Source organism: Bos mutus, chromosome 6 (assembly GCF_027580195.1).
Source record: "Bos mutus isolate GX-2022 chromosome 6, NWIPB_WYAK_1.1, whole genome shotgun sequence".
Lineage (NCBI taxonomy): Eukaryota > Metazoa > Chordata > Mammalia > Artiodactyla > Bovidae > Bos > Bos mutus.
Window position 1 is genome coordinate 28,953,079 of NC_091622.1, and position 27,132 is coordinate 28,980,210.

At 40.1% G+C, this 27,132-nt stretch overlaps 1 protein-coding gene across 1 annotated transcript in view; it reads left to right on the plus strand.

Moving 5' to 3' along the window:
- The first annotated feature begins 16,546 nt into the window (after positions 1 to 16,546).
- The window catches only part of UNC5C (unc-5 netrin receptor C), a 431,180-nt gene continuing 420,594 nt past the window's right edge, over positions 16,547 to 27,132 (plus strand). The window contains exon 1 of the mRNA XM_070372113.1: positions 16,547 to 16,808. Within this exon, the coding sequence (XP_070228214.1) occupies positions 16,685 to 16,808 (124 nt within the window). The 5' untranslated portion in view covers positions 16,547 to 16,684. The remainder of the gene's footprint in view (positions 16,809 to 27,132) is intronic.

A 27,132-nucleotide genomic window follows, 5' to 3' on the forward strand; every position in this document is an offset into this window, starting at 1 on the left:
ACAGTCCCCTCCAGGAAACAGGTGAGCTCAGAACTGGGCTAGAAGGGCTCTTGCATCCACTGCTTCATCAAACAAGAATTTCAAACACAATCTTTCCCATTGCCTACTCAACCAATTCTGTCAGTCTCTTCTCTTTAGATATTCCACATTCATCTGATTACAACACTGTCTAGATAAAGAAAGAACATTATCCTCCCACCCTCCCACGAACTGGAAACGTTGATGCTTCCAAGGGAATACAGTGGCTTCCCTGGTAGCTCAGCTGGTAAAGAATTCATCTGCAATGCAGGAGACCCTGGTTTAATTCCTGGGTTGGGAAGATTCCCTGGAGAAGGGATAGACTACCCACTATTGTATTCCTGGGCTTCCCTGATGGCTCAGATAGTAAAAAAATCTGCCTGCAATGTGGGAGACCTAGGTTCGATCCCTGGATTGGGAAGATCCCCTGGAGGAGGGGATGGCAACCTACTCCAGTATTCTTACCTGGAGAATCCCCATGGACAGAGGAGCCTGGCAGGCTAACAGTTCATGGGGTAGCAAAGAATCAGACATGACTCAACAACTAAGCACAGCACAGCACAAGGGAACACAATCAACTCCTTTTGTGTGTAGCAAAGGTTGTTTACCCTCTGACAGAAACCAGGGTAACCTTCTGGGACTTCTACCTTGCATCTTGCACTTCTCTGCTGCTGCTGCTGCTAAGTCACTTCAGTCATGTCCTACTCTGTGTGACCCCATAGATGGCAGCCCACCAGGCTCCCCCGTCCCTGGAATTCTCCAGGCAAGAACACTGGAGTGGGTTGCCATTTCCTTCTCCAATGCATGAAAGTGAAAAGTGAAAGTGAAGTTGCTCAGTCTTGTCCGACTCTTCTCGACCCCACGGACTGCAGCCTACCAGCCTCCTCCATCCATGGGATTTTCCAGGCAAGAGTACTGGAGTGGGGTGCCAGTGCCTTCTCCACTTCTCTGGATTCAATAATTACCTGAAAGTCATAATGGTTTAAATGCTCAGACATCTGCATAGACTTTTTCTTCTTTTCTTTAGTTTAACAAGATCTTAGATTTTAGCATGCATACGAAATACTGGGTAAATTTGTACACACAAAACCTTTACCACACTTTGTAATTTGATATAAAGGATTTTTCAGAGGTCAATTTAGTAATTACCAAAAGGGAATTATTTTAACTGGACTTCCCAGGTGTCATAGTGGTAAAGAATCTGCCTGCCAGTGGAGGAGATGCGAGAGACTTGGGTTTGATCCCTGGGTCAGGAAGTTGCCCTGGAGTAGGAAGTGGAAACTTGCTCCAGTATTCCTACCAGGAAAATTCCATAGACAGAGGAGCCTGGCAAGCTAGAGTCAATGGGGTCACAAAGAATTAGACACGACTGAGCACACAAGCACAATTATTTTAATTACTCTGAATCTCAAATCTTACTTCAATGGCTCCACGAATAAGACTTGTAGATGTGGTTACTGACATTATAAAGTTATATATGTTTGACCCATTTTATTGTGACCTATATATATGGAAAACTATCCAAAATAATAATGATTATCTTTGAATGACCATGTGGGACCTGCCATTTAATGCCACCATGAGGCATGAAGAGTCTGACAAGCTGCACTCCATGGGGCCACCGAGAGTCAGACATGACTGAACGACAGAACACACACACACAGCGTTAATGTAATATTTGAACTAATCAGAAGTTTTAAAATGAGTCAATTTTAGGATATTGTTGGGAGGTTCAGGCTTTAAAAATTATGACATAAAATGCAAAGAAATGCAACCAGACAGGTTTCTACCTGAGCAAGTGTTCATTTTTCACTCTGCAGTTCAAATCAGTGTCTACCTGACATTTATGTATCTTTAAGCTTCAAATCAGTGCTGCACAGTGGGGGCTAGGTGGGAGGCTATCAGAATCACCCAGGAAGCCTTTTCAAACTCCACCAGCCCTCCTCCTCCTGCAGTCCCTCCTTCCCCTGAGATTCTGCCTAAGATGTGTCTCTGAACTTGAGAAAAACCATCTGTTCACTTACAAATAGACATTTTTATCTCCAAAAGGGCAGGTTTCTGCGCATGAGCCTCTAACATGTATCTGGTGGGGGTAGGGGGTGCTGAAACATACATCAATGACAACATCTTTCAGTTGAATGCTGACGTGTTAAAAAATGGACACGTCTATGTTTTCTGAGTGATATATTCAGTTGGTGAGCCCCTGGTACTAATGAGATGAAAATTGCTACTTTAAATTCTCATATAGGTCAGTAAGCTTCATTCTGGGAATGTTTCATGAATTCAGGTTTCATTCTGTGAGGTTTTGTTTCATAAATGCAAGCATTTGTAGAATGAAGTAAGAGTGTGGCAGACTCAGCTCAAATGAACCACTACTATTAGAAAGGCATGGTGAGCGAGAAACATCAACTTTATATCATAAGCAGTGTTAAAAGCCATTTTTATTACACACACATTTCCCATAGCTTAAATTCCTTAAAATGTGACAACCGTGTCACAATCCCTGGAGTGAATTTTTTTTTTCCCTTTAAAAAACATGGTGAGGCTTGGGTAGATATTGTTCTGTTCTCCACAGAACTGACCTTTGAGGCCTCCTTTGCTGCAAGCGTTATCTTGACTTTGTGAACATAAGGTACCAACATAAACACATACGCTGCTCACATTTTGATGTTGTAATCACATAATTGAATCATTTTATTCTAGCATGCTTTTGCCAAAATTTTGAAATATGGAATGTGTTGAGTTTTTTAAACTAAATATTCATAAATTATGTTTTTAATTTTCATATTTGGAAGTAAAATTATTCATATGAATGGAGATAACATTAGAGTACTTATGGAATCAAAACATTCAAAATATTACAATACATTTGATATAACATATTTTATATTGGTGAAATGACTAAAAGATTGTGAAACCTCTTCAACAAATTGTAAGTCTTTACTAAAATTTCAGTGATAGTATTTAAAATATATGTGTGTGTGTGCTCAATTGTGTCCAATTCTTTGCGACCCTATGGACTATAGCCCACCAGGACTTTCTGTCCATGGGATTTTTCAAGCAGGAATATTGGAGTGGGTTGCCATTTCCTCCTCCAGGGGATCTTCCCAACCCAGGGATTGAAATTGCAGCTCCTGTGTCTCCTGCATTACAGACAGATTCTTTACTGTTGAGCCATTTCGGAAGTCCATTTTAAATATAGCTAACACTTAATGTTTATTCAATCCCATGTATGGTTAGCAGTTTTTATGTGAATTAATGTATTCAACCCTTATAACAGTACTATAAAGTAGATACTTTTAGTATCCCAATTTACCAACAAGAATGCTGATGAAAAACAGGAATTTTTCTAATGTCACAAGGTTAGTGAGGGGCAGAACAGGGATTGGAACTCAGACACTTTCACTGCAGAGCCTATTCTCTGAAACACTTGATGACTATCAAGTCTCCTGGTTCTCTGGGACTCACCCTTGGGTTAAGTCCTACTAGCTCTGCAAAATACAATGATTTGCACCTATGCCCATGGCCTCTCACAGTGGTTATTGTAGAAGTTACCATGGCTTTCAAATCATTGCTACCCTATGTGTCTTTTTTCATTAAGGACATTCTAGATGCCTCTCTGACACAAAATTGTCTTTGAAATACTAAATAGTAATAGTTTCTCTTTTTTCCCATTGAGGTACAACATGTTGATATAAGATGATCTTGCCGTCTCCTCTTCTTAATCCATAGGGTTTCTATCTTCTTCTCCTTCATATGTAGACACCATGAAAAAAAAAAGACACAAGAAGAAAGACCTGACATCCTGGCTCTTCCTTACTCTTTTTGCTATATGATCTGAAAATAGACTAGGTAAGATTTGAATTTCTAGTTTTGTTTTTTTTTTTACTTCCCCATATTATATCCTCTAAATAAACCAGCAAGTTTGATAGCCTCAATCTTATATAGTAGTAGCATCTTCTCTACACTATAGAAGCTGATTTAAAAATCAATTGTTTGGTTACAGACATAGAAATGTCTCGGTGTTCAGGTGTTCAGAAACTAAATATGAATTGTTTCCCATATGAATTTCTGCTCTATCCAAAGGTATGCCTATTTCCTGCACCTTCCTCCTCTTCCTCAGATTAATGAGTGCCTTGAGATGACAGGAAGGACTATTCTGTTCATGAAAAGGCAAAACAGAAGAGTTCTTTAACATATAAATAAAACTATTAGCCTTTATTATACATAAACCAACAAGTTAGCTGTTGTTAAAGAGTCCAAAGGTGTTTGAGACCCAAACTTGAATCATACAGGCCATGTAAATTAGTGAAAGAAAACTATATGTTTGTTGGGATATCAGTAGAAGGTAATACAAATACATGTGGACATCAGAGAAGGGCTGGGTACTTCTAACTGTAGCGCTTGGGGGAAGCTTGATGCTTGCAGTAGCATCTGAGCTAGAATTTGAACAGTTGGTCTCTTTGTGAGGAAGGAAATTTCAAGTAGTGGAAGGTCATCAGAAAATGCAGACTTGAATTTGCCAGCTTATGGGCTGTGACCAGACAAGAGGCTCAATTCCTAGGGTAATGAAAGTTGGCCACAGCAAGGCTATGGAGGCAGAAGTACGGTTACCATACCAGGCTCCAGATGCTAACACCCCTCCTCAAATATTTTTCAATATTTTGAAATTTTTCTTCATTGAAATATTCTTCAAATTCAATTGAAATCTTCTAAATATTCCTGAGAAATTTTAGTGTTCTCAGATATTTAAATGGATTTTATTCAAGTTACTTGGCCTATCTCCTATAATCACAAATTTGCTCAATAGATTCCTCCTAATTTATAAATGGGGCTCCCCAGGTGGCACTAGTGGTAAAGAACCTGCCTGCCAGTGCAGGAGACATAAGAGATGTGGGTTCGATCTCTGGGTCAGGAAGATCCCCTGGATCCCTGGAGGAGGACATGGCAACCCATTCCAGTATTCTTGCCTGGAGAATCCCATGGACAGAGGAGCCTAGCAGGCTATGGTCCAGAGCGTCGCAAAGAGTCGGACACAACTGAAGTGACTTAGCACGCATGCAATCTATAACCAGCACACTTTGTAGCCTTCAGTTGGAGTGGTCAATAAAATGAAAAGTAAGTCATTGCCTGTAAAATGCCTCCTTGTATTTTGAAGACTTTTCCACAGACAAAAGAAAATCTATAAAGAACGAGGTCCCTTTTGATCTCACTATTATAAAAAATGTAAGGAGTAATTTACCTTTGGGAATAATAATCATCAAAAGATCTTTCTTGTCCAAACAAGAAATAAAATAGCAAATACAAAAAAAAAAAAGCATATATTAAATTAAAATGCACACAAATTATTCTATAATTTATGCATTGTTAGATTTTTCTTTCATTATGTAATCCCTCTTAGGGTCTTCTGATAGGCATTGGGTAGATGATGATGATTCAAATATTATTACATTGGGAAAAATTCTTCTTGAGAAGTTCAGAATCTAGAGAAGGACTGCATGTAAATAAACAAGCAAATAATTGCAAGACCTTTATTCTTAAGAGTGCTTCATTTATAATATTCTCATAAATCTTAATGCTGGGTTGCCCACTGAATTCTAGTTTACACCACCAGGCTGGTCTCAGCCAGCGGGGCCATCTGGTGGCCCACGTGGGTAATCACATGGTCTGAATGGTCTGAATCTTGGTTGCTTCCTCACTATTCATCTCAGTCTTGTAAATTTCTGTTTCATATAGTTCTGTTTAAAATGCTTCTGGAAAATTCTTACTTGAATTATTTTAGTGCTTATTTCTTTCCCTGAATTTCTTTTTGTCCTCAATTTATCAGAAAAAAAGTATTCCTTCTTTACTCCTTGTAATATAATCTGTTAGCCAAAAAACGATGATCAGCATGAGGCTAGTTAGAACTAATGCAACTACTTAAAGAATATGAAATGCTCCTATCTCCAATTGAAACTAAACATGAAGTTCAACGAGTAGCTTCATTGAAGACTGTGGTTGGAAATGGCACGAAATGGACTTAGAAATTTCTTTTTGTCCTCATTTTCTTTATTTATACCATGAAAACAAGGATCAAATGTTTTGCTTTTTGTCTGATTTAATCAAAAATGATTAAAAAAAAATTTGGTAGAGAGATTTCCCTGGTGGCCCAGTGGTTAAGAATCCACCTGCCAATGCTAGGGTCAGAGGTTTGATCCCTGGTCCAGGAACTAAGATCCCACATACCGTGGGACAACTCAGCCTGCACCATGACTAACGAAGTCCACATGCTCTGGAGTCCACGCTCCACAACAAGAGGGGTGAGGGCCATGAGCAACTAGAGGAGCCCTGCTCAGCACAACTAGAGAAAGCCTGTGTGCAGCCTGAAGGACCCAAGTACTGCAACAAAGACCCAGGGCAGCCAAAAGTAATGTAAAATATTTTTAAAAGATTAAAAAAAATTTTTGGTAGAATTACATATGCTGTAATATCATTGTTTTCCATATATGAAGCATGATGAACATGATTTTGATTTTGTGGGCTGAATTCTAGACCACAATTTATAGTATGTTTCTATAAAATAAAGCACAAGAAATTTATATCAATGAAACCATAAATAAATTCAGGAAAAAACTGACAGTAAAAATCTCTAGTACATAATAACTGATTTAGGTTGTATATTTTTAAAGTTTTTTTATAATTGTTATTCATTTATTCTTTAAATGTCTACTGACTACTTTTTCTGTGCCAGGCTCAGTATTAGGGACTATGAATAAAATCTTGTTATATAATCAAAATGTTAGTGAATCATTACAATATTTCTTGAACAAACCACCTCAAGCCCCAATGAGCACAAGTAGTCTTAAGAAATTAATGTGTCCCTCTCACCCTTTAAATCTTATTTCTAATTCTTTAATGCCTTTAATTAAATTGAGGATAGTTTACTATTGCAAGTGGCTTTTGGGGATTACATAGTTTATTCTTAATTATACCATGAATATTTAATGATACAAAGTTGTCATCCTGTGTTCTGGAATTAGTAACCCACCATCCCAACTGAACATCCCCTCTTCTGCCTGTTACTTGTTATGTTCAGGCTTTCACTGCTTTCCATTTTAATGACTGGAAAAGACTCCATGACTCTTCCCACTTAAATTCATTTTGCACATTAATGCAAGATGTGATCATGCTAGCATCTCATCATTGCCCAAAGCCCTTTAAAAGATCTTTTAAGATAAAACTCAATTCTGATTGGTTTATAGAAAATTTAGGTGTTTACATAAAAATAATATTCCTAGAATTCCCACATATAAAGGAGCAGACTTCTAACAGTTTAGTTGTGTGAACTACAAAGAAAAAAAAGATCCTTCCATGGCAACTTTTTCTATTAAAAATGTTCATGTAATCAAGGTAATTTTTTTGATAAATCAGAATGTTTTGGTAATTTTGGTTTTAAGAATGCCTCTATGAGTTCTTCTCTATTTTATAAATGTGGAATATAATGCATAGATGTAATTTTACAATAGGATTTATATGTGCTTTTTCATGAAGAGAGCAGTTGATCTGAACTTCCTAAAGTTTTCACATCAGTTTACTGATCAGATAAGGTAACATTATTTGCACAGTGTTCAAGATGATGGAAAATCTAGAATTGTATTTAACTAATCCTGACTCTTCGTGACCCCATGGACTGTAGTTCCAGACTCCTTGGTCCATGGAATTTTTCCAGACAAGAATACTGGTGTGGGTTGTCATTTCCTACTCCAAGAGATCTTTACAACCCAGGGATCAAACTCATATCTCTTGTGTCTCCTGCATTGGCAAGTGGGATCTTTACTACTAGCGCCACCTAGGAAGCCCTGTAATGGCATAGGCATAATGTGGAATAGACCACCTAGCAATCTACAAAAATCAGTCCTACCTTACTGTTCAAATTTACCTTGCTGTATTTGCCTGCCTCCAGACAAGAGGCTCAGCTGGTAAAGAATCCACCTGCGGTTTGGGAGACCTGGGTTCAATCAATCCCTGGGTTGGGAAGATCCCCTGGAGAAGAGAAAGGCTACACACTGCAGTATTCTGGCCCCGAGAATTCCATGGACTACAGTTCACGGGGTTGCAAAGAGTCAGACACAAATGAATGACTTTCTCTTTCTTTCAGACAAACTAAAGTTCAGATCCCAATTTAAGTACACCAGTTACTTGCCTCCTCTAATCCTTGACTTCTTTAACCACGCTTATAGCAATGGCAACCCACTCCAGTACTCTTGCCTGGAAAATCCCATGGATGGAGGAGCCTGGAAGGCTGTAGTCCATGGGGTCGCTGAGGGTCAGGCACGACTGAGCGACTTCACTTTCACTTTTCACTTTCATGCATTGGAGAAGGAAATGGCAACCCACTCCAGTGTTCTTGCCTGGAGAATCCCAGGGACGGGGGAGCCTGGTGGGCTGCCGTCTATGGGGTTGCACAGAGTCGGACACAACTGAAGTGACTTAGCAGCAGCATAGTAAAGATATTAATAATACCTACTTCATATTGTAATTTGTAACAAAATATATAACAAAATACGTAACAAAATATAAAAGATTTCATATTGTAATTTGTAACAAAATATATAAGATGTCAGACTAATGTGTTCAAAAATGTTAAGTGTAAGAATTTTTAAAATTATAATTAGTAAAATAAATAAATAAATAATTAAAAATAAAAAAAAGTAAAATAAAATTATAATTAGTAATTATATTAAACACAATGCTTTCTGGACTCCAAACAAAGCTGGTCCATATTTGACATCCATGCTGTACTCTTCTTTCCTCTTCTTGCCCCAGCTGTTTCTTCTGCCTGAGATGCTATCCTTTCCAACTTCACAAACATAAATGCTATTTATCATTCAAGGCCCAGGCCCAATGTGCTCTCATTTAATGTACTAGTCATTTCAATCTGAAGTCCTCTTTCCTCTCACCTATCATAGCTATGTTTCTGTACGTCTTCCGCTGTACTTCTTAGAGTCACCCTATTTTGTTCTCTATTCTGTCTTATTTTCTACTAGCTTATTAGCACAACAGAGGGGATTACCATCTGATTTATCTTTAACTTAATGTGAGGACATGATTTCTCCCACTATGTTTATCAGGCACCTCTTGCTGTGATAATGCTGCATAAAAAAATCACTTGAGAAGTTGGGGTGAAATCTACAAGCTTTTGATTTTTTTTTTTTTAAAGTCTTGCTTATGGGTGATTGGGCCTGCCACATGTTAGGTAAACTAGGCTGGACTCAGGTCCCGAGCTGCAGGTCCCGAGCTGCAGGCTATAGCTCACTTCGTGGGTCTCTCATTCACTTTGAGTGGTGGCTACCTGGGGAATGTTCTTCCCATGACTCGTGGCAGGAATGCATCAAAATGAGTAGAAGTATGCAATAGAAGGAACTGGCACTCTGTAGCACCTGCCCCCATTCATTGGGAAAAGCCAGTCCCGTGGCTAAGCTGCCACCAGTGAGGTAGAGAAGTCCATCCCACTGTGGTGGGTGGGACTTCAAAGGCAAAAGCAAGCCTGTTAATAGACAAGGAGCAAAAATCTGAACAGTGCAGTCTAGCACACTATCTTTACTCCAGAACTCCTTTTTAAAGAACAGGAGTTCCTTGTAAGGGACTTTGGGAAAGGGGGCCTAAGATAATGAGGAATGAACAAGTTTTTAGGACAGTAAAAGTATGGATTTCCATTTTACAAGGTCATTCTGGAGTGTCTGGAGAGCTGGGTTGGAATATGAGAACAGACTAGCTACTAAGGAAATAACCACTAGGAGAGACCACTAGGAACATGCCTGTGGGATTGGAGATAATGAGGTGGGTCTCCAGGAGGTATCAGTAGCAGATTTGGGTGGATTTTAGTAATGGGATGTGTGATGTGGCAAAAGTGAGGATGCTACTGAGAACAGCTCCAAGGTTTCACTGAGAAGGTGCATCTCATGTATGGAGAGCCACATCACTGATGCCATTCCTTAGATGATTATTCAAATTAAGTACTATGGACAATACAGAATATATCATAATAATGTCCTAAGTACAGACACATTGCAAAGCACTTTCATACACGTTTCATCTTCGGGGCACTTTATGTGTTCATATTGTTTCTATTTTTTATAACAAAGAAATTCAAGTCCAAAGAAATTGCAGGAAATCTGAACAAATAACTTAGATAAATGGAGACTTAAATCTATACTTCCTGGCTCAGAATCTTGCCACCACTCCATAAAGTATCCTATTTCTCACTTTCTTTTCTCTCTCCTCAATCTTTTATGTTATGGTTCCTTTTTTTAAAATTTGCTTTTTTTTTTTTTTCAAAATATTATCTCTGTGCCCCAACTATAAAGCCCTTGAGGAGAAGATGTTATCTCAGGACTACCTGCTTTCCAAATTTTCAATAAATACTCTCTAGTGGGGACTGAAGAATGCAGTCTGTCCCATCCTTTTATTTACCAGTATGATAGAAAACACTTCCTCCCTTTTACTCAACTATAGACAGAAGAGTGCCTTTCCATGTACTCACAATTCTCTAGATACACTGTCATCTTCTGTCTTCACGTATTTCTCTGTGTCTTCCTCTCATCCCTCCTCTTCAATAGAATTGTGACCAACATAGATGATCCAGCCAACATGCACAACACCCCTTTCTTTGTCCCCTACATATGACTGCTTTAGAAGCACCATTGAGAAAATGAAAACTCATTGAGCTGAGCACTTCCAGGAATGTGATTTAGAAGGCGACTATGCCGGCTGCATCCACTAAGGCCTGCCATTCCTTCTTCTTCCTGCCTGGAAAGTGCACCATGATGGCTGGAGGTGGACAGCCCATCGAGAAACTGTGAGCATGCACAGCACATATTATGAAACATGAAGCCAAGTCATGAAAAGGACATAACTAAGCAGCTTTTAGTCCAAAGTGACCCTGATGGCCCACTCCCAGATTTCTTATTGTTCAAGATAAATAAACCATTGGTGTTCAGGTTAGCAGTGTTGATACACAAGTGCTTAAGTTGTCCCTCTGGTTAATTTTCTTCTCAGATTCCTTAAGATTTTCTCATATCTTTATATTTCCACCACATTTCGGTATTTATTGTGAAATCCTTTTGTTACTCATCTATATTACCTGTTAGACTGTAAACCCTTGGTACACAAGGATCATTACTCATGAATTTTTTTTATCAGAGATCCTGGAATCATGGTGCCTCAGTATAGCAGGGGCTGAGTGAAAGTTTTCTGAATTAAATTGAGTTGAACTTTAATTGGATTGCATTGAGCTGAATGGAACTGAATTGAATAGTACTCAATTCTCCCAGTCAATTAATGCAAAAAGCAATCTACTAGAAGCTGTTCTTCAGCCCCCCTTAATTAATGCTCTTCATTTGGTACAGTGATGTGTCATGGCACAAAACTCAAGCCTGGAGAAGAACTCGTTCTCCCCTTCCACACCACAGAATAGGCAGAGCAATTTTGTCTGTCCTACATCCATTCTCTTGGCACATTCTCTTTCATATTAATATTCCTTCTCAGTACATTGATTTTCCTCTTGGGGAACCCCTTCTCCCCACTGTCATTCCAAGTTCCCAGGTCCTAGAAATTAGCACATGATCTAGATCTTGCCATTAAGTATGTTCTAATCACTTGGCCATAATGATTAGCTCAGGTTTGGCTATATGTCCCAAAATAGGCCAGGGTCATGATTCTGGGAGTTTGTCAGCTAGATGGGAATGAGAGTGCTCTTTGTGTTGAGACTGATAATGTTAAAGACAATATAGACCTGGGACTGCCACCTCCCAGTATGGACACTGTGGGCTTTTGAATGAAGCTAAAACAGAGGAGAGCAGAACCAAGAGATTGGGGGATGCTAGGGAAGGTCTAAGTCCTGTGAGTGGTGGTGTTTAAATTATTCGATGCAGAACATGATCCCTGAAATCAGATTTGGAAAAATTACTTAACTCCTCTGTTTCCTCCTGTATAAAATGGAGATAATAACAGTACTTTAACTGAACCCTCATTTTGAGGATTCAATGAGATAGATTATGTAAAGAACTTAGAACAGTGACTGGCACACTGTGTGTGACAAATGTTAGCCATTGTTAATGTAGATATTTTCTTCTATGTCTTGTAAGTTATGTTAAGCAATAAATTATCTTTTTTGCTTAAGGTGGTTTCAGTTGGGTTTCTATCACTTGCAGCCTAAAAGGTCTTGTCTAATACAATTAGTATAAAGCATAAACCCCCAGAGTGTATGGGCTTACAGTAGGTCAAATTCTCTTCGATGGCTGAGGCAGAGAGGGGCACTGAACCAATTGAATCTGGACCACCTGTCTCACCTCAATGGATGTCTGTCAGTGGTGTTTCCTGAGGCCTACGAACTCCCAATTCACAGTGAGTTTCCTCCTCACTATCCTATTGATGAGCTCACTAAAATCCTCCTTCTTCTGTGTTTGCGTTAATATCTCTGATATGATTCATTTTAAAAAACATATAAAAATACAAAAAACAGAGACCCAAACATATAAGGTGAAATGAAAGAGAATATTTTTGTAATTAAAATACATTTTCACTGTTTTTTATGTCATAAGCCTTAAGCTGGAAGCTTTCTCCATACTAGTTTACAGTAAATAATATTATAACTAAGCAGCCTACATGCTAAATAGCATACTTTTCTCGGTGTAGATTTCTGGAGGGATATGCGGGGGATTTGCATGCTTAATTCCCATTAGCACCTGTCACTGGGATTTATTATCCCAGAGTTAATTCTCCACTCACTGCAGCCAAGAAAAAGGAAGCCCTTGTACATGGATTTAAATGACGCTTTTTATTTTTCAAAATGAGATGAATTTCATGTCTGTTCCTTAAACACCTGTGGTATTCCAATCCTGAAAAACTCATATTTAAATTCATTTTTGTGAGAATTTGCCCCAGTTTGATTTTATTCAACAGCTGGAAAACCCTATTAATAATTTGAAAATTTGTCTTGGGGTAAAAAAAAAGTTTTAATCGAGGACATAGTTTTAAGATCCATTAGCTCTCATTCATCCACTCAATATTCAAGAAATGTTTATTGACCACCTATTATGTACTAGGCAGTTTTCTAGGCACGGGGTATAGATCAGTGAAAGTGTTAAGAAAAAATTCCTCCCCTTGAGGAGCATATATTCTATTGGAGACTACCCAACAGACACACATATGTAATACATATATATCTATGTATACTTAAACACAGGCATATATGTTTTATAAAATAAGTATATGGAAAATCAAAACAGGTAAATAAATCAAGGGTGATGTGGTAGGTGCTATTTTAGGTAAGTTGGTCAAAGAAGGAATCTCTAAGTGGTGTCATTTGAGCCCAGATCTAAGTAAATGAGTAGTTAGCAGTCTAGCCCAGATGCCTACATGCAACACTTGCATCATCTTTTCCATGAAGAAAAAACTAGGCAGGATGTTGATACACAAGGCAAGTTCCTTTGGCAATTATAGATTATAGGAAAGTCACCTGCTTGGAAAAGCTGACAGATTTACTGGTACGTTTCCTGTCCTTGTCCTTGTGCACCAGCTCTTCCTTCTCCTTCTCACCTCACCTCTATGTACCATCTCAAACAATTCTCCTGCTCTCTGTAGATTTAATTTCAGTATTGAACTACTTTTCCCCTTCTTACCTCTTATACTTTCTTTCAAAGAATTAATTTTATGCAGAGTCTGTCACTGGGCACTTCAGTGACCCGAATATAATTATGTGACAGTTTAATTCTATTTAACCAACTAGACTTGGGAATTCTCCCTTATTGAGCCCTTTTTGGCAATCAATCAATCAAGACTGATTGAGCATCAACTATATATTGGGTTCTATATTAGGAGCGAGGGATGAAATGGTGAACAAGGCAAAGTATCCACCTTACAAAGAGTTAAATTATAGTTAGAAAAGATAGACAATAAAATTGCAAATGAATAAATACACTTTGAAAGTGAAGTCGCTCAGTCGTGTCTGACTCTTTGCGACCCCGTGGACTGTAGCCCACCAGGCTCTTCCATCCAATGGGATTCTCCAGGCAAGAATACTGGAATGGGTTGCCATTTCCTTCTCCAGGGGATCTTCCCAACCCAGGGATCAAACCCAGGTCTCCTGCATTGCAGACAGAGGCTTTAACCTCTGAGGATTGTTAATATAATAAGGATATATGGGGGCTTCTTAGTATTTAAGCTGCTGTTCTTCTTGGAAAAATTATAGACAAATATGAAATATAATCATAACCCTTTCTGTTGATGACATCCCCAAAATACAGATTGTGAGTGGTCTATCTGAACTTTCCAACATGGTAGCCCCTAGTCATGTGGCAATTAAAAAAATTCCCACTAGTTACCTTGCAAGTTCTCACCAGCCACATGTGTCTAATGACTACCATTTTGAAAAGCACAGACATAAACACATTTCTCATTGCAGAATGTTCTGTTGGACAGCACTGGTCTAGATAACATGTAGCTGATGAGAATCGTTCCTCAAAGATAAGAACAGCTAACAATTTTATGTGTCAGGCACTTCACAGATGTTTAACTCATTTATCTCTCACAAGATCCTAGAAGATAGTTACTGCTAATAGACCCATTTTGCAGATTAAAAAACTGAGGCATTAGGCATTATTTTTCAATATCTTCTGGCTAGTAAATAAGAAACGGTAAGAATTAAACTCAGGCAGTCTGACACAGGCACCTCTGATCTTCTTACCAAAATATCTTGGTAAGAGGAAGCTGAAGAGAGTAAAGAGGTGGTTTTAATATGGCAGTCTGTGCCTCCACAGAAATAAGAAATGACCAATTTGTCAATGTCTTTGCCAAGAATGACCTTTTCAGATCTACCAGACTTATCCAAGACAGGCCTTATGGGCTAGAGGTTTAGATGGGGGTTAACTCTGAAACCATCTAAATGAAATATTTCACAGATGAAGAAACTGAGACATGCAGTTTACCTGACCTGTCCAGGATAACAGAATGAGTTAGGACCACAGCCAGATCAGACCACAAGCTTTCTGCTTGTGTGTGTGTGTTTTCACATTGACCCCTTGGCAACAAGAGCTTAAAATTTGCCCAACGTATTATTTAGTATTAGAAATGTAATAATCTTGGGAAGTGGTTTTCTTCTTCCTGGAAGGTCAGTTTGCCAATGTGTATTGAACTTTTAATCCATCCACTTTCCTTTTATCCAGCCTTTCCTTATTTTATCCACCCGTTCTTATATTTCCCCTTCATCATTACAACAGGGATCCACGACCTAGCTACCCAGGCAGTTCTTTCCCGAGTAAAAACTTAACAAAAATTCATTGCAGTTTGAGTCCTTACACACACCGTTAGGAATATGGAAGACATGTCACAGGTTCCACCATCTCTTTAAGTGAGTATCTACAAATTCTCTTGGGCACTGATTCTGGGAGTTTTTCCGGTATCATCTCACCACGCTTTACATACTCAACCTTGCCAGCGCCCAAGCCGCACGAAAATAAATCTCTGCTGAAGAAGGAGTTTTCCTTGAGCTTTTAGTTACTGTTCCACTACAGAGAAGCCCAGAGCATAACGCAGTCTGAGTTGCCTTGGCGTTGACGACCCCAAGCGAACTGGGGCACTGCAAAAGCTTCCTGCCTTCTTCCCCGGCACGCAGGACTTCAGCTCCTGCGGCTCGAGCCCGGCTTACTCAGTTTCGAGACCTGAAGTGGTACGGCGAGTCCAGCCCGGGTGGTAGGGCTCCGGCGGCGGCCCCGCGGTGTAGCTGGCAGGCGGCAGGCTGGGCTCCACTGGACGCGGCCGAGCGGCTGGTGCGCGCCCGCGGCGCTGTCGGAGTCCAGGTCTGGCGCACCGCGGGAGGCAGGCGCGCTCCCACTTTCCCGAGCCGCGGCTTTCCTCAGGTCCCTCTCTTCTCAGCTTCCGCAGATTAACCCACCGCGGCTCTCCACCTCCGGCTTTGGGCGCGCTGTTCCCTCACTCCCCGCTTACATAACGCGAGCGGGCGCGCTCCCGCCGCCTCTTACCCCTCAATCGACTTGGGTTGGGCCCTCCTCGCCTCCGCGGCCAGCGCCTCCGCGCCCCTGTGCGCCCCGCGCTAGGAGGTTACCCTCTCTGGCCACCCAGCAGCAGCGGCAGCGGCGGCCGCCGGGAAGTCTCTCCGCCCGCAGGAGAACCTTGCGATTGGAGCCGCGAGCGCCTCACTGTGCGCAACTCCCTCCCTCCGCTGCCCCCTCCTCTCGCTGTTTCTTCCTCTCCCTCCGCCCCCCCCCCCCGCCCCCCGCGTGCCTGTGTGTGTTCGGCACAGGCGAGGGGACCCAGGGAGCAGTCCAGGCTCGGCGCGCGGCGGAGCTGCGGCTGCTCCTGCTGCCGAGGGAAGCGACGAGGTGGCCGCCTTGCGCCTCCGCGGACTTCCCAAGTGGGGGCAGAGCAGCCTCTCGCGAAGCCGCTGGTTTGGAAGGCGCTGGGAAAGAGGGACCTGCAAACTCCTCCTCGGCGTCTTCTCCCCACCCTCTTTTGGCCCCTGCCCTAGGAGAAAGTGGAGTGTGGAGCTCGGTGATCATTATTTCTTCAGACAGCTTCGCGGTGCCCCGACTCGGCGCAGCCCAGTGGGGCTCTCGGCTGTTGGCGCGCCTCTGTGTGTGTGGTTCCCCCCGGCACACCTCGGTCGACGATGAGGAAAGGTCTGCGGGCGACAGCGGCCCGCTGCGGACTGGGACTGGGATACGTGCTGCAGATGCTCGTGCTACCTGCCCTGGCGCTTCTCAGCGCCAGCGGCACCGGCTCGGCCGCCCAAGGTAAGGGGGTCCGCCGGCTCCGCGGCCGCCTCTCTTCGGTTCTCGGGCTTCCCTCCTCCTTTCTCTCCTTCTCCCCAGTTCTCCTGACTTCCTTACTTCGCCTCGTTTCCCTCAACTGGAAATCACTTTAAATTCTACTTTTCCAACTAATCAGGAAGCTTTGGTCATGATTATTTTTAATCTGTCATCCGAGATGGGCACAGCGGGGCCAGGGACGCACGGAGTGTGGACACGCATCTACCCCTGGGCATGTGGGAGCCTGGGGTGTCTTTTGCACTTTCTGTCCGACACTCACACGTCGTCGTACATAGCGCACACCGAGGTTTGGAGGGACTCTGGGTGCGGGCGGCGGCGTGGCCTGCCGCGGATGCTCTCTGATGCGCAGAGGCTCCCCGCGCTGTGCCACGTCTGGGTTTGCGGGATCTTCAGTGAGTCTCTGAAGACGCCAGATCCAAGGGCACTCAGCTAAGATAACGTGTCCCTTGCGGCCGGGGACCCTCCGACGCCGGTGCCCCTCGGCGGCTGCCCTGGGCGCAGTAGAGATTCGCGGGGCACCAGGACGGCGTCCCAGCCCCCGACAGGCCCGGGGTGTGCACGCCTCCCCGCTCTCGTACCCTCTCCGGGTCGCCCTGCTTGTCGGCGACGGAGAAACTTAAAACCTCTCAGCTCTGAGGAAACGGACTGGTCATTCAAACTAAATCCGAAACTCCCCGGGGGTAACCCGGCCACTTTATAACTGACATTTTAATGCGTCTGAGCTTTAAAAAATAAGTGCCGGGGTCCTGGGCACACCCGGGATCTAGAGGAGCTCAGCCAGGAGTTAAGGCTGGGTAAGGGCGGAGGGGAGGCACAGAGGCTGACCGCCGTTTTCTTCTTGCGCTCGGAGTTTGAGGTGATGGAGGCAAATCCCTGCCTTCCGAGCCCTTCCAAGCGGAGTGGAAGAGACTGAAAGGAGAAAGCCAAGACTCCCCTCTCCGGGGTCTCTCTCGGGTCCTCTGACCCCCCTCCACCTCCTGGCCTAGCCGAGCGCCCCCCTGGGTCTTGCCGCCCAGTTTTGTGGTGGTCGGTGGCTCCGCGCTGGCAGCTCAGCTTTTCTCTGGGATGAGGGTGGGGGTGGAGGAAGCTTCCGCAGCGTTCGGAGGTAATCCAGGCATCCTATCATCTCGGTTACACTCTTTCCAAATTTGGAAAGCAGAGGAGGTGCGGCGAGAGCCTCAACTCCCTGGGAGATGCTCAGACACTCCGGAGGTTAGCGATAGCATTCCCGCAGATCTGCGGAGGAGCTGGGGGCGAGGGCGTGGGAGGTGGAGGCGGGCGCCCGGCGCAGGCTGGTGTGGCCCGGGTGGGGCGCTAAGTGATTAGTTAGGCTTTGTGAATTAGCCATAGCTACTTCGGGGAGTAAATTTTCCTGCTGCCTAGCTAAGTAGCCACGCTCATAAATCCTTCTCTTCTAGCCAGATGCCTCCCATCCCCGAGGTTTTGCCCTGGTTTTCTTATTCATATTTCTAAAGCTCGTCTGTCTGTCTATTTTACAAAGGAATCCCCATTGAGAATCATAAACTTATTGTAGGTTTCTTGAAATTGGAAGAAGTTCTCAGGACGGCAGCTGAGGGTACTTAGAGGGGCGTTTGCAAGTTGAAGTGAGCAACCTGATGAATTGTTGTGGAATCAGCCGCGTGACTCCCTGTGGAATTCGCCTGCTGTTATTGGGCGCACAAAGGACTAAGCTATAGGGTGGGGGTGGAGGTGGGGACGGAAGGGGGACCAGGCAGTGAGAGAACTGTTTGGGAAAAGGACAAGTTAAAGTCCCCAAAGATGCCAAATGGGAGATATAGGATCCCCGCCGAGAGCTTACTACAGCCAAATTAAAAAGACTGGGTAGGAAAAAAGATCAATAAAGATAATCAAACAGAAGATTGTAAGTGGATTAATATTGAAAGAAGAGGGGAGAAGCGATTAAAAGAAAAGATGCTCAGGATAGACTGAGCGTTTGCCTCTTACACTTTTTTTCATTTCATAGACCAGGCAAGCCAAAGATTGGGGATTTAACAAACTCTTCTGATCTTAAGTGGAACAATTAAATGTATTCTTTTGGGTTTGTGCATTTCACTGCTGTTTTTCTCTGTTTATTATTTTTCTTTCAGTTCCTGGTGGACAGACTGAATCTTGTCTTTGAGAGACACACTATTCCACCCTTTTAATCTTTGGCTTCCTCTGTATTTCAGGATACCAGATATTCCTGTTAGGTGTCAGAAATGTAGAAAGCACCAAACTCTACTTTCTGTTACCATCACTATCACTCTAATCCATTCTTCCAGCCTGTTTTCTGTTGAACTACTATTAAATACACTTTCTTCTCAGAATCACACTCCTATAATGGTTTGATAAGGAAGTCAGACCTTTCTTTCCTTCTAATTTTTTTCTATTTTTTCTCCTCTCTCTTTGGACTAGATCACTAGGGAAATAAAAGATGCTGTTGCTCCCTCAAGGTATGATTTCCTTATGCTGAGGGCTTAAAGATGGAGATAAACGACTTTTTATGAATGGAACTATGTATGCAATTAATATGAGAAAGTTAATATAAGCACTTTACAATGTGGATAAGATTTTTTATTCTGTTGTTAGAAAGATACTAGAAAATTGGAAGTTTTGGGAAATACGTGTCTTCAGAGACAGCCAAGAAAATAACAGATGTTTAAGATAAAAAGGCAGAATGGATATTATTTGTGAGTGTACTCATTTTGTAACTGTGGTTTGAAAAAAGGCAGCAGTCATTTTAAACAGGTCCTTGGGAGAGTCTTTAGGCTTTAAGCAACAACTTTCTCCTTTCTGGCTATGTTCTAATTGTTTCATTCAAGATTTCTGGGAACTCCTAGCTCCAGGGAATTTGTGGTGTTTCTGACTTTCAAGAATGAAAGATTTCACCAGGAAAAGGCTGTGTGTGTGTGTGTGTGTGTGTCTCGTTTGCCTCAAAATTAGTGTCCTCTTGAAATGCATTTTATTCCTGGATTACACAGCATTGATATTCTGCTTATCTAGCACCAACTAGTGTTATGAGTGTTAACACCACCAAAGTCAGAACAAAAAATTACTGGACTCTAATTATATTGGGATAATTCTGTATTATTGTAAGATAACTTGTAATGCTTTTAAACAATATACTTCTTCTAAGAAAAAGAGGAAAAATTACTTTCATGCATTTATGCATATTGATGTGGTACAAACAGACAACTGGCATGGAAGACTGACTTTCATGACATGTATACTATATAGTTTTTCTGTTTCAGGAGCAGAGTAAATTCTTAAGTTTGCATTTGGAATTTGTAGTAAGGAAACGTAAGCAAGTTTACCTTTGTTTAGAACAATAATTTCATGTCTTCTAGCTTAGGGGATTCTTAAAAGGCTTCAGAGAGCAAACTTTTCAAGTACTTGCAAAGCTTGAGGAGCCATTAAATTGTTAACATTTACTGACTTCCTGGCCTTCTGTGTTCTGGATCCCGGGGATTCCATGTTCAACAAGAAAGGGCCCTAGAGCGTCTCCTGTTGTAGTCTGGTTGTCACAATCAGAATTCATACTAGATCCTTGTTAAGCAACCCTCCTAAGGACATGGAAGAGGCATCCAGGTCTCCTAGCCAACCCTTTTAGCATATTTAGAATTATTGTTGAGACTTAAAAATAACTGTTCTCTAATATATGCTAGGTTCTCCAATTAGTGCAAATAGCCACAGGGCCCTAACTGCCTTTAGCACTTTTCTGATTTAGGTCATGGCTTTGCTGGAGCAGCAGAGGGAGTCACTCTCAGAAGAAACATTAAAACTACAGGAGGCAGCCACTTCAAGACGATGATGGGGAAGCATGCGGGGATGGGGCTTGAGCCAGAATTCTTGCCTTGCTCTTTTAGCCTATGTCTTCTTTTTTAGTTTGACTTTTGCATCTGTGGCAGTTAGGAACAAACCTGTTAACATCGCCTCAAATTAGAAATCCATGAGCTGTTTGCATAGTGTATGGTAGTAGAAGTACAGTTCTGAACAATTATTATGTCCCATACTGTGTGCTATTTGTTAGGGAGTTGAGAAGACAGTTTCACCCTTCGAGGAAGACAGAACCATAGAATTATGATTTGCATTCTGAAATATAACAGTGGACATAGGTATAGTACTTTCTGGATTCATGTATCCTGTGTTAGTAGTAAACAGGACAAGCTAGGGTTGCAGTGTTAAGCGCAGGAGTTTGGTTGGAAGTGGTTTGGTCTTAAAGCTATTTGCATTGCAACTGTCTTATTAGATCTTACTTAGGTTTAACATATCATTGGTCTGGCTTTGGGGAGGCACAGGTTAGAGGCTGTGAGTGGTGTGTGCCCATTCTGCCTATTAGTTTAGTGGTTACAACTGCCTCATAATACTGCCGCCTCCACCTCCTAGCTGTGTGGCTGCTGGTGAGTTATTTAGATTCTCTGTGCCTCAGTTTCCTCAGATGTAAAATGGGGATAAGGTAAACTATAACTCAGATGAGGGCTGTATGAATTAACACATCAAAAGTATGAGCAACAATATTCTTTGGTTTCTAACTCTGTAAACCACAGACAAAGAAATCTAGAAGTTAAAGAAATTAAAGTTCAATAATTTTGAACCGAGAGTAAGGTTTGCTGCGGACACTGCTTCCCCCAAAGTCACGAATGGAGTTGTCTAAGGAAATGCTCCAAAATGTCCCACTGCAGAGTCCTGAGCATGGCACGGTTCTTTGAACAGCCTGTGGGAAGCTGTCTCTTTTCATAGCCACATTTATTCCTTTCCACACAATCCGGGAAATTAACCTAATACCAGTTCTAAAAATGCCATGTTAAGTCACAGCCTGTTGAGCCCTGGCTCCACTCTTTGACTTTCTATCTTTACAATGAATATTGAAAAATAACCTTGCATATAAATCTATTAACACTTTTATTTAATAAGTACTTTTATTTAAAAAATTACATGTAAGTTCCAGATTTTCAGATAACTGTTTTGAGAAAACCAGCCTGTTGAGTAAATGTGGATAGTTTTTTAAAAAAAAAAAAATGGACACAAGTGTATATCTAAAAATCATAATGGAATACATGATAAAACAACACAAAAATACAAATCACCAAGACTTTAATACATTCAAGTTGTATTTGCAATAGAAAGTTTCAGCATCATAATGTAGAACAACGTGGGTAATCTAGATAATACGTATTTTGAAAGTGCTACACTTAATTACTTCTATTTGTTTAATGGTTAATGCCATTTTTTCATGTTTAGTTTTTTTTTTCCCCCATGTCATGTGGATTGAGGGATCAGTTCTCCAGCCAGCAATCAAACCTAAGGGCCCAGCAGTGAGAGCTCCAAGTCCTAACCACTGGACAGCCAGGGAATTCCCTCATGCTTGTAGTAAATGTTGTTTTCTGGCAAAAGTTTAAGATAAAACTAGACATTTTTGGGAGTTTTGTGTTATTTAGAGTTAAAACACATCTTTCTCTTAAAGTATTTTCATTGTGCTTTTACTTTTGGATTGCCTGGTCTGCAGTTAGAGAGTCCTAAATTTCTCACTCTTTTTCTCTTTTAACCTAACTCCTTAAAGCTATGCATGGGCTCTTCTTGACAGAGATGGCTTATGGATTTGTAGAAGAGAGCTCCATGAATATGAGACCTTGGGTATTGTTCCAGTATCACTTAGTTCAAGGATGTTTAAAATAGAAGCTATGAGAAACTCAACGCTATTCTTTATGTGACATTTTTTAAGTATAGTAAGTTTGCCTTGAGCAATATTTAAAAAACTGTTTCTTTTTTTCTAGTTTTTAAAAAGGAATCCAATAATTGCATAATTTATAGTTTCTCTTATTTTAAATATTTATGACCTCCAAATTTGTAGAGATTTTAATAACAAAAATTGTATAGTATTAATGAGCTAAGAAGCTCAAAAATAGTAAACTTTTTTACATTCTCTACCTGATTAGAACTCTTAGAAGAATTTCTGCCTTTTCATGAAAACCTAATACATATACTATGTTGTAAATATTTGGACTCTTTATGAACATAATATTAAAAATATTATCATAATTTTACAATTGAAATGAGTTCAGGTTTAAAGTTGTAATGTGGTTTCTCATTTTGAGAGTTCCTGCCCCCCAAAAGTTGCTCCTTTAGGATTATATAATGAGGTTTTGAAAGCCACAGAATGTCTCCAGATCTGATACTTAAAACATATCTAGTCATTCACACATAGTGTTAAAGTTACTGTGACATTAATTAAATTGAAGTTATAATTTGAAAAGTGAGCTGAAGCTTTCAAAGTGCCAAATATGCTGGTATTTGTCCTTATGTCAGTATACCTTTTTATTAGCAATGGGTAGTGGTTCAAAAGTGCTTTAAGTAGTGAAAGTATAAGCTTAACATCTGAAAACTCCAGTGTTCGGGGAATACCCTCTTCTAATTAAATAAGCATGTCTCATCGTAGTGTGGTAGTGGAATGAGAGAGAGAGGAGACAGGTGAGACTTCGTTTTATTGATGTGCTTCTTAGAGTTCTTACTTAAAATATGAGGGCTCCAAATAATCATCTGTTAACAGATGATATTGATTAATCAAATTTCATTCCAGAGTTACCAGTCTTATTTATTTTAAAATGTTGTGAGGATAAGGGTTTTATCTTCATTAATCATTATCATTTGGATCCTGTGGCTAGATTCATTTCTTGGCAATTATGAGAGCCATAAAAATGCCTCATGTAGATGAACGTGTATTATCTATTCTTCTAACTAAGAATGTGAAACAACAGAAACTCCCTCAGCACATTAAACAAGTTTATTTAAGAATGCTAACATTTTTCAATTTTAGTCAATGTCTTAATTGATTATTTAATCATGGACTGACTGAACTCAAATGTTATTGTTTTTTTTCCTCTGTTCAGAATAAAAATCTTGTATATGAATATTCATTTCCAGTAAAAACACATTAATGCTTGCCCACTAAAATACATCTGTAGCCCAGTTATAAGGGTAAACATGTCCTTAAGTGGAAATGTGGGTGTTTTCAAAATTCGTGAAAATTAGTGTGCATAATAATATAAAATATGAAAGAGCAATGTAGAAGTAAAGTAGACCATTTGTACAGAAAATAACTATTTTAAGATAATTCATAATGTACATTCTCTTAGACAATAGTATAGTGCACTATGATAGGCATGTGGTATAATAATATCCACTTATAAATTACAAGCATAGTGAAATACATCCAGGTATCAGGCAAAAGTGAAGGGGAGCAATTTGGGACTATTCTAGTCTCTGAATTTGCAAGTTTGTTTTTTGCACTCAAATTGAGTATTTTAGATGATTCCGTTACCTTTTTGGAATTTCAAAAACCTTAAAAAAAATCTTTCAAAATCTGAATCAGAGACTACTCTTAAACAAATGGTATTCTCTGACATTTTCAGGAACTAAAAGTGACGGTCAGTGAAGAAAGCATTGTTGTTGTTTTATCATATGTGATTATCACAAACCTGTGTTGTCTCTAATCCAAACCAAATAGCCAGATTACTACCACAATAAAAACTTTGATTGGAAAGACAGAGTAAATGATGGCAATTTCACTTTGAGCGTGATGTCTGTGTGAAATATGTTGACATTTGAATTCAGCTTTTGCTAAGGGAAAATGATTCATTTTATCTTCCATTGAATAAAGAGTTTGATAAATATACACATTGTAGCCACCCAATGGAAGTAGGCAAGTTTAGCAAATCTTGGAGTCATTCTAGAGAAAACAGTAATTACCTTACCTGTCATTTTCTTTAGCAACTTTCCTTCTTTCTTCTGTATCTCCATAAGATCATGGGAGAGCATAAACTTCTAAATGTGTTGGGGATCAAATTCAAGGATTGAAAGAGCCTAAGACATTTTCCTCCCAGCCTGTTACAAACGTCACCCACAGAGCATGCAGCTTGGTGGAAAACAGAAGCCTGTTTCAGAAACTGCTCTCAGAAGCTGAGGAAAAACAGGCATGCTCAAATGATTTATTGTTTGTGCTATCCGGAATAGAGACCTAAGATCAGTATTTCATTATAATATTATTCAATGGCACTCTGACTTGAAACCTTTATATAAATAGAGTCTTGATACACATCTATTTCAATGAGCATAGCAAAAGAGTTTATAAAGTATTTAAAAGATGTATTTTTTTATACATCACATTTGGATTTTACTTAGACTTGTTTGAGCAGGATGTACTTGTTTGAGAAATCTAGACTTAAATCAAAGTGATATATTGATACATGGAATCCTTCAAAGTTCTCTATAAAATGCATTTATATTTCCTCAGCTACTCTGTTAAATAGTATCATTAATAATACCAACATTGTATGTTAAATCTCACCTGTACATCAGAAATTGAATATCATTCTTAGGATATATAGGAGTTATTAGGGACAATTGTCTCAGAAAAGAATTTGCTTAAATGAAGTTTTATCTTTAATATAAATAACAGCACATTTATAGAAAATGTTACCAATATCTTTCTCTTATATATTAATCAAAATATATATTTATTTTTGTTTATGTTTACATATAAACAAAAATTAACTACATATATGTTTTAACTATATATATTGTGTATATATATAAATTATGTATATATATATTTAAAAGGCATATTGAGAAAGTTAGAGTTTACATACTATAACCTGATGAAAAAATGTAGAAGAAGGATGACTAGAAAAAATTTTAACAATAGATTTGTTTTCCAAGTAGGGATGGGGTTAATCAGTTTATTAACTTTATTAGAGACAATGATCACATGAAAGATACACATGTCATTTTTTATAGAATGAAATATCTATGGAATTATTTCCCAGGAGGGCATTTCCTGGAAGACTCTAAGTGGTATGAAGAGTTATCTGTGAGCGCATGCACACGCACACACACACACACACACACACACACTTGTGTTTGCACAATTTGTGTGTGTAACTCTTTGTTTTAGGAGAATTCATTGTCACATAGTCTTGGCAATATCCCCCTAAAGCAAACAAAACCTATCAAATAAATGAAAACAAACTTACTAAAAAAGAAATGATAAGGTAGTCATTGAATAGGGGTTTCATCCCTGGTTTCTAACTGAAAAATTATATTCTTTTCTGCAAAAAGTGCCTCGTTGTCGACTAGTAGTTAAGTTGTCTACAGCAGTGCACAGTAGAGCTGCCTCTGCTTCATTTGTGCAGTGGCTTATCTGATAGAAGCAGTTTTCTCTTGTCCTGCAAGTGACAGAAACTGGGGGATCTCCACGTGCACTGGCTTGTTTAAAACATGTGGAGAAGAAATACCGTATTTTCCTACACATGTGAATGCCAAGTCACTTTAGTCATGTCCAACTCTTTGCGACCCTCTGGCCTGTAGCCTGCAAGCTCCTCTGTCCATGGGGATTCTCCAGGCAAGAATACTGGAGTGGGTCACCATGCCCTCCTCCAGGGGATCTTCCCCACCCAGGAATCAAACTGTGTTCCTTACATCTCCTGCATTGGCAGGTAGGTCTTCACCACTGGTGCCACCTGGGAAGCCCATTTTCCCATACAGTAGACTATAATTTTTAGACCAAAAGAGAAGGCCAACTCTCCTCTGTGCATGAGTAAAATGTTTCATTCACATGTGGGATCCCCTCTTCAACAGAGACAATGTTTGCCTGGTAAGCACCTTGCCTGAGGTGACCTCTTATGATTGGGCAGATTGAAAGCAGTCAGTTGTGTTGTTTTTCAACTGGTGATATGTTTCAACTTCTTAATAAAATGGAATTATGTTTCCAGGCGGAATGTTTATAATTTTCTTGGACTCCATCAGATGCCATACAGGTGTTTTTATTTCCATATTTCTCCATTATATCCATTGATACATTTATTTAAATGAACAAAGATAAAATTAGTTGAGGGGGAAAGAGTTGTTACTACTGAAAGAATATAAAAAATTTAATTCTACATAGAGGGATAATATGATTTCCTGCTTGTTTTTAATATTATATTAAATGCAGGTTAATATATATTTACATGACACATCAATATGTAAATATATGTTAATTATTGCCATATGTTTCCACATCACTTGGCATTTCTGAACTAGGATTTTAAAAGATGCAAATAAATTCTAGCACACAGGGAATTGTTTCCTATGTTCTCTATCTTACATATCATATGTTCATGGATGACATAGTGTTTTCATAAGAAAAATATGTAATATTCTGTTATGAACAGCAAAGTAATAATAATAATGTCCCACAAAGTTTTGCGATTGCACGTCTAAATGCTAATGAGCGGTTGCCTGTTTAATGCTG